The 6,000-nt window shown below is 37.7% G+C and overlaps 1 protein-coding gene across 1 annotated transcript; it reads right to left on the reverse strand.

The window, feature by feature from the left end:
• Positions 1 to 362: 362 nt before the first annotated feature.
• On the reverse strand, positions 363 to 5,464 carry LOC149007325 (EG45-like domain containing protein). The gene is made up of 5 exons (XM_089167037.1): positions 5,331 to 5,464; positions 5,158 to 5,243; positions 2,990 to 2,993; positions 498 to 708; positions 363 to 369 (listed from the first exon to the last, which is right to left on the reverse strand). The coding sequence occupies exons 1-5, from the start codon at positions 5,452 to 5,454 to the stop codon at positions 363 to 365; spliced, it is 432 nt and encodes a 143-aa protein (XP_089023163.1). The 5' UTR covers positions 5,455 to 5,464.
• Positions 5,465 to 6,000: the final 536 nt, after the last annotated feature.

Consider the following 6,000-nt stretch of genomic DNA (forward strand, 5'->3'; position numbering starts at 1 on the left):
TTAGCCAGAGCAATACAATACTCGATACGGGACAATATGTCTCTTAAAATACATTAGCCAAAGCAATTCAATACCGATACTTTAAACCTTGATTACGAGATAGATACAGCTGTATCGATAAACACACGTGAAGTTGTTACAATAATTGATTCAATATATATCAACTGGGTTGTCTAACAACGAAGGAAGGTGAGGACAATAAGCATGATTTTACTCACGCATGATCTTCCACCAGAAATGACGAAATCAATCAGAACTTTTGAAATAAAAACATAGAGAATTTATTTATTTATATTTTTTTCAAATAAAGTATTATATTCCACCTCATATCTCTAATCCTCAAATTGCATCATCAACCATTATCAAACCCTGTTCAAGAAAAACAAACGCCCATATTTGATCAGATCTTGTAAACTTAATTGGTTTCATGATGAAGAACTTAACTAACAGAGTAAAAGAGAAAAAGAAAGCAAAATTGAAGAAGGAAAGAAACATACTGTTGGAATTCAATGTTGATCTTGGCAGCTCTAGAATTCGCAATCGATGCAAAAGCTGTGGAAGAGAGGACGATGGTGGCACCAGAACTGTAAGGCTTGCTGACAGATGACTTCGCCCGATCTACGATCTTAATCGAAATGGTTTCACCTGCGACACAAGTTCCCTTCCTTTCTGCACTCAAGCAACTCACCAAATAATTTCTTCCACATGCTGCTCCGTGAAAGAATGCAAAGAAAACTCTGTTTTTGATAAGTAGGTTGCTTACCTTTGATGGGTAAGTCTTATGTATTTATAAATAAACATGGCTGTTGTACAAGATTCGTTTACAATATTCAAATTTGAATTCAAAATTAAAAACTTGAATTCAAATTTAAAAACTTAAATTCAAAACTTGAATTCAAAAATTGAATTCAAAAACTTGAATTCAAAAATCAAATTCAAACCATAACAGATCCGTTATGGTCTTTCATCCCCCCTCAAACTCTGCATTGGCAGGTGCAAGAGTTTGTCTCTATGCTTGAAGAAAGCTTGTGATGTTAAGCCCTTAGTAAACACATCTGCAATTTGATCATCTGACCGAACAAAGTGCACTTTTATGGTGTTGTTCTGAACCAAGTCTCGGACAAAATGATAGTCCACTTCTATATGTTTTGTGCGAGCATGTAGCACTGGATTTGCAGCCATTTGTGTTGCAGACACATTATCATAATAAATGTCCATTCCTCTTGGAAGTTTTACTTGCAAATCACGTAGAACATAAGAAAGCCATAGTAACTCAGATGCTGTGACAGCAAGGGATTTGTACTCAGCTTTCGTACTTGATCTAGATACTGTAGGTTGTTTCTTGGAAGACCATGATAACAAATTATCCCCAAGAAAAGTGCAAAACCCACTAGTTGATCGGCGTGTGTCTGGACATCCTGCCCAATCTGCATCAGTATAAGTAGCTATAAAAGAAAGTTGGGTTGGTTTCAAGAGAACACCAGCACCAATAGTGTGCTTGACATAACGTAAAATACGTTTTGCTTTGCTTGTAGATGATCTTCCGTGGGAGATTGCATGAACCGACACACATGATTGATTGCATAGGAGATATCTGGTCTAGTGATCGTCAAATATTGTAAGGCTCCTACTAATTGTCTGTATGGTGTTGGATCAGGTAGAGGATAACCTGTTGTTGATGATAACTTTGTTCCAACTACAATTGGGGTTGTGCATGGCTTTGAAGTCTCCATTCCTGTAGACTTTAATAAATCAATGGAGTATTTACTTTGAGTGAGTAAAAGACCATCTGAACTTCGATTAGCCTCAATTCCCAAGAAGTAATGCAAGTGTCCCAAATCTGTCATTGCAAATTCTTTGCTCAGACTTTGAATAACCTCTTGAATTGCAGCTTCATTGGCTCCTGTCAATATTATATCATCTACATATAACAACAATACTATCATTGTACCTCGGGTTTTGCGTATAAACATGGAAGAATCTGCGACGCTTTGCTTGAAACCTTCCCCTTGTAGGTATGTTTTGAATCTGTGAAACCAAGCTCGTGGAGCTTGTTTGAGACCATAAATTGCTTTTCGTAGATGACAAATATGTGTTGATTTAGATGTGGAAACAAACCCCTGTGGTTGTTCCATGTAAACATCTTCTGCTAAGTTGCCATTCAAGAAAGCATTTTTCACATCAAGTTGATGTATTGGCCATGACTTTGAGAGTGCAATGGTTAATACTGTCCGAATGGTGGCTGTCTTTACAACTGGACTAAATGTTTCATGAAAGTCCACTCCTGCCTGCTGGTTGAACCCCTTGGCAACTAATCGTGCCTTATATCTCTCAATGGAACCATCACTTTTTGTCTTGATCCTGTACACCCACTTACAACCTACAATATTCATACCCTTGGAATAAGGCACCAAGTTCCAAGTTTGATTGTCTATTAAGGCTTTGTATTCTTTTTGCATTGCATCAATCCACTTTGGGTCTTTTGAGGCTGATTTGTAGGCTTTAGGTTCAGTTGGGATGTTGGAGATGGTGGTAAGAAAGGTTTGAGATATTGGGTGTCTAATAGTGAGTAAAGAGAGAGGGGTTTTTGGTTTGGCGGAATTTGTTTTACTCCTAGTAATCATAGGATGAGATGGTTGGGGCTGTGGTTGGTTTATTGTTGGTGGGGATTGATTAACATCTTAGGTTGGATTTGCCATTGATATGGCCGGTGATGATGTTGTTGGGGTTGTTTGTGATGGTTGGTTGTTTGAAATAGGTGAAGAAGAATGAGAAGTGAGTGGAGGCACATTTGGTGGGGTGTGTGGGATGAAAACAGGTAGAGAAATAAGTTCAACTGGTGGTTTGTTTGATGATTGGTGTGATAGGGGATTTGAAAAGGGAAATTCCTTTTCTTCAAAAATAACATTTCTGGATAAATATACCTTGCCAGTGTCCTTATCTAAGCATCTATAACCCTTGTGATAGAGACTGTAACCAAGAAAGACACAAGCCTTGGACTTTGGCGATAATTTGTCTTCTCTGTAGGGTGTCAAGTTGGGGTAACAAAGGCAGCCAAAAACTCTCAATAAACAATAATCTGGTTTGAAGCCAAACAGTGCTTCATGAGGAGATTTTTCCCTGCAATACTGGTGTAGGTAACCGGTTTATTAAATAGACAGCAGCAGTAAAGGCTTCTAACCAATATTCTTTGGGCATGTGAGCTTGGAATAGAAGGGATAAACCCATCTCTGTAATGTGTCTGTGTTTTCTTTCTGAAACTCCATTTTGTTCTGGAGTATGAGGACATGAAATCCTGGATACAATGCCACATTCATCAAGATAGTTTTTGAAAGCTCCCTTTGTTAACTCTAAGGCTCCATCACTTTGAAAAAATTTAATAGAAGTAGAAAGCAAGTTTTCAGCCATATTTTTAAAATGCTTGAAATAATAAATTGCATCAGATTTAAATCGCAAAGGATAGAACCAAGTAAATCGACTGAAATCATCAACAAAAATAATATATGAATTGAATCCACTAATTGACAAAGTTTTAGTGGGACCCCACAAATCACAATGAATAAGCTGTAATGGTCGAGTAGTTCTACTAACTGAAATAGAAAAGGGTAATTTGTGATGTTTACCAAGTTGGCAAGCGTCACAAATTTTATTGGATCTAAGTGTGTCAAAAGAATTAAATAAGACACTATTTCTCAAATGAGTAAGTACTGCAGAGGAAGGATGACCAAGCCGGCGATGCCAAATATCAGAAGGAGCTTTATTTCCATAAAGAGCCAAAGGAGGCACAACATTAGCCGAGAAGGAATACAATTTATCTTTGACTGGACCCTTCAGTAGAGTGATGCCTGACTCCAAATCCTTAACATAGAAACCCCATGGAAAAAATTCAACAGAACAATTATTGTCAGATGTAAGTTGAGAAATGGAAATTAAATTCTTTGACAATTGGGGAACGATGAGTATGCCATTAAGAGATAAATGATTTGAATTTGTTTTCAAAGTTGAGGAGCCTATATGAGTTATAGGGAGTTTCTTACCATCACCAACTGAAACCTGGTCTTCTCCTTTGTAAGTGGCAGATTGTTGTAGCATGACTGGATCAAATGACATATGGTTGGTAGCACCTGAATCCGGTATCCACTGTGCATCATTCTATGGTGTAATGTGTTGGGTATTTTGGGTACCATGTAAGCCAGCATAAGGAATGTGAGGTGGTGGATTAGTATTATTTCGGTTCTGGGCATAACGGAAATAGCATCTATTGGCTCTTAGGTCGGTAAAGGTAATGGGTGGGGTAATATTCTCCACAGTGATGATAAAAGTGAGATAGTCCGAACCAAGACCATTTAATGTATATGCTACCAAGTCAGAGTCATTTACCTTGTCATTGATTGCCGCTAAGGAATCAGCGATGGACTTAATTTTGTGAAGATAGTCTGTAATCGTGCTCGTTCCTTTATTGACCATCTGCAATTCACTGCGAAGATAAGTCCTTCGAGCAGTGGACTGGTGTTGGAAAAGTTGTGCAAGAGAATCCCATACATCTTTCGCTATTTGAAGGCCAAGAATATGAGAAGAAAGAGACGGTGTGAGAGTGGCATTGATGCATGCTCGAACAAAATGATCATTCTTTCTCCAGGTTTGAAATGCTGGATTCGGCGTTTGAGTTCCTCCAGTAGTGATAGTTTGATTTGGCATCGATCCAGTACCATCAAGATGATCCATAAGATCACAGGTAATAAAAATGGATTCTAATTGTTCTCTCCACATGAGATAATTTTCTCCATCAAGCTTGACAGAAACAAGGTTGGAGAGATTGGTAATGGGGAATGGAGTGTTAGCAATGGCCATTGAAAATGTAGTATTTTGGGAAAAAAAAATCTCAAAACCTTAGCTCTAATACCATGAAAGAATGCAAAGAAAACTCTGTTTTTGATAAGTAGGTTGCTTACCTTTGATGGGTAAGTCTTATGTATTTATAAATAAACATGGCTATTGTACAAGATTCGTTTACAATATTCAAATTTGAATTCAAAATTAGAAACTTGAATTTAAATTTAAAAACTTAAATTCAAAACTTGAATTCAAAAATTGAATTCAAAAACTTGAATTCAAAAATCAAATTCAAACCATAACAGATCCGTTATGGTCTTTCACTCCGTTATCCCAAATCCCTTCTCCTGCTGCCCCAAACAAATTGTTTTCTGGGAACTTACTTGTGTCATCACCATAACAGGCCGTTGCTGTACAATAATATATATCGCTACATCAAACCCAGAACCCAAGAAATTATTTTAAAGAAAATTTTCATGGAGGAGTTCTGCACTCACGTATGTATGGAGAGTCGTAATGGGAAGCAGTGCCTATGTCGCCATGAGAGAAATGGAGGAGTTGTGTGATGAAGAAGAAAAGTAGGAGCCATTGGATTCCACGGGATTGCTGGAGCTTGTACATCCTGCCAAGTATTAATTGTATGATTATTAGATTATGGAGATCTGGGTTTTCTTTCTATATTCTCTTCTTCTTCTTCTTCTCATATATATATATATATATATATATATATATATATATATATATAGTTTCCAAATAATCGTAAGAAGGCAACTTATGGAGGTTTAGCGTAAGCGTAGTTGTAGCTGTTAATGAAAATTGAAAAAGGATCATAGTGTTTGAGCTGGAACTTCTAGGCGCGTTACAACGTCGCTTTCCTTAAGACGTAATTCGCCCTCACATCAAGGTGCTATGAGGTATTGCGAACCGTCTCCCAGGATACAAAGAAGCCCAACTTCGAGTTGAATCTCTTGAGTTTTGCTAAGTACGCGAAAAACTCAAGAACAGAGAAGACTTCGGGATTTTTCTCTCTTGTACTGCTGTTATGAGGTATATATAGGCATTGAGGTGCCTCTACTGAACAGTTCATGACTCTATTCATATGGGTGCACCTCTCTGTAGGGATACGAATGCTGACGTTCAGATATGAGCCTTCGGATCGTTCGGCCG

The sequence above is a fragment of the Hakea prostrata genome, chromosome 8, assembly GCF_041222555.1.
Source record: "Hakea prostrata isolate BN-2017 chromosome 8, UWA_Hpros_2, whole genome shotgun sequence".
Taxonomy (NCBI): domain Eukaryota; kingdom Viridiplantae; phylum Streptophyta; class Magnoliopsida; order Proteales; family Proteaceae; genus Hakea; species Hakea prostrata.

What these genes read in the sequence shown, in the direction of transcription:
- LOC149007325 (XM_089167037.1), bottom strand. Translation starts at nt 5,454, where the DNA reads ATGTACAAGCTCCAGCAATCCCGTGGAATCCAATGGCTCCTACTTTTC. An exon ending in TTACGACTCTCCATACATAC is followed by an intron (nt 5,244 to 5,330) that starts GTGAGTGCAGAA and finishes ATTATTGTACAG; the next exon opens with CAACGGCCTGTTATGGTGAT.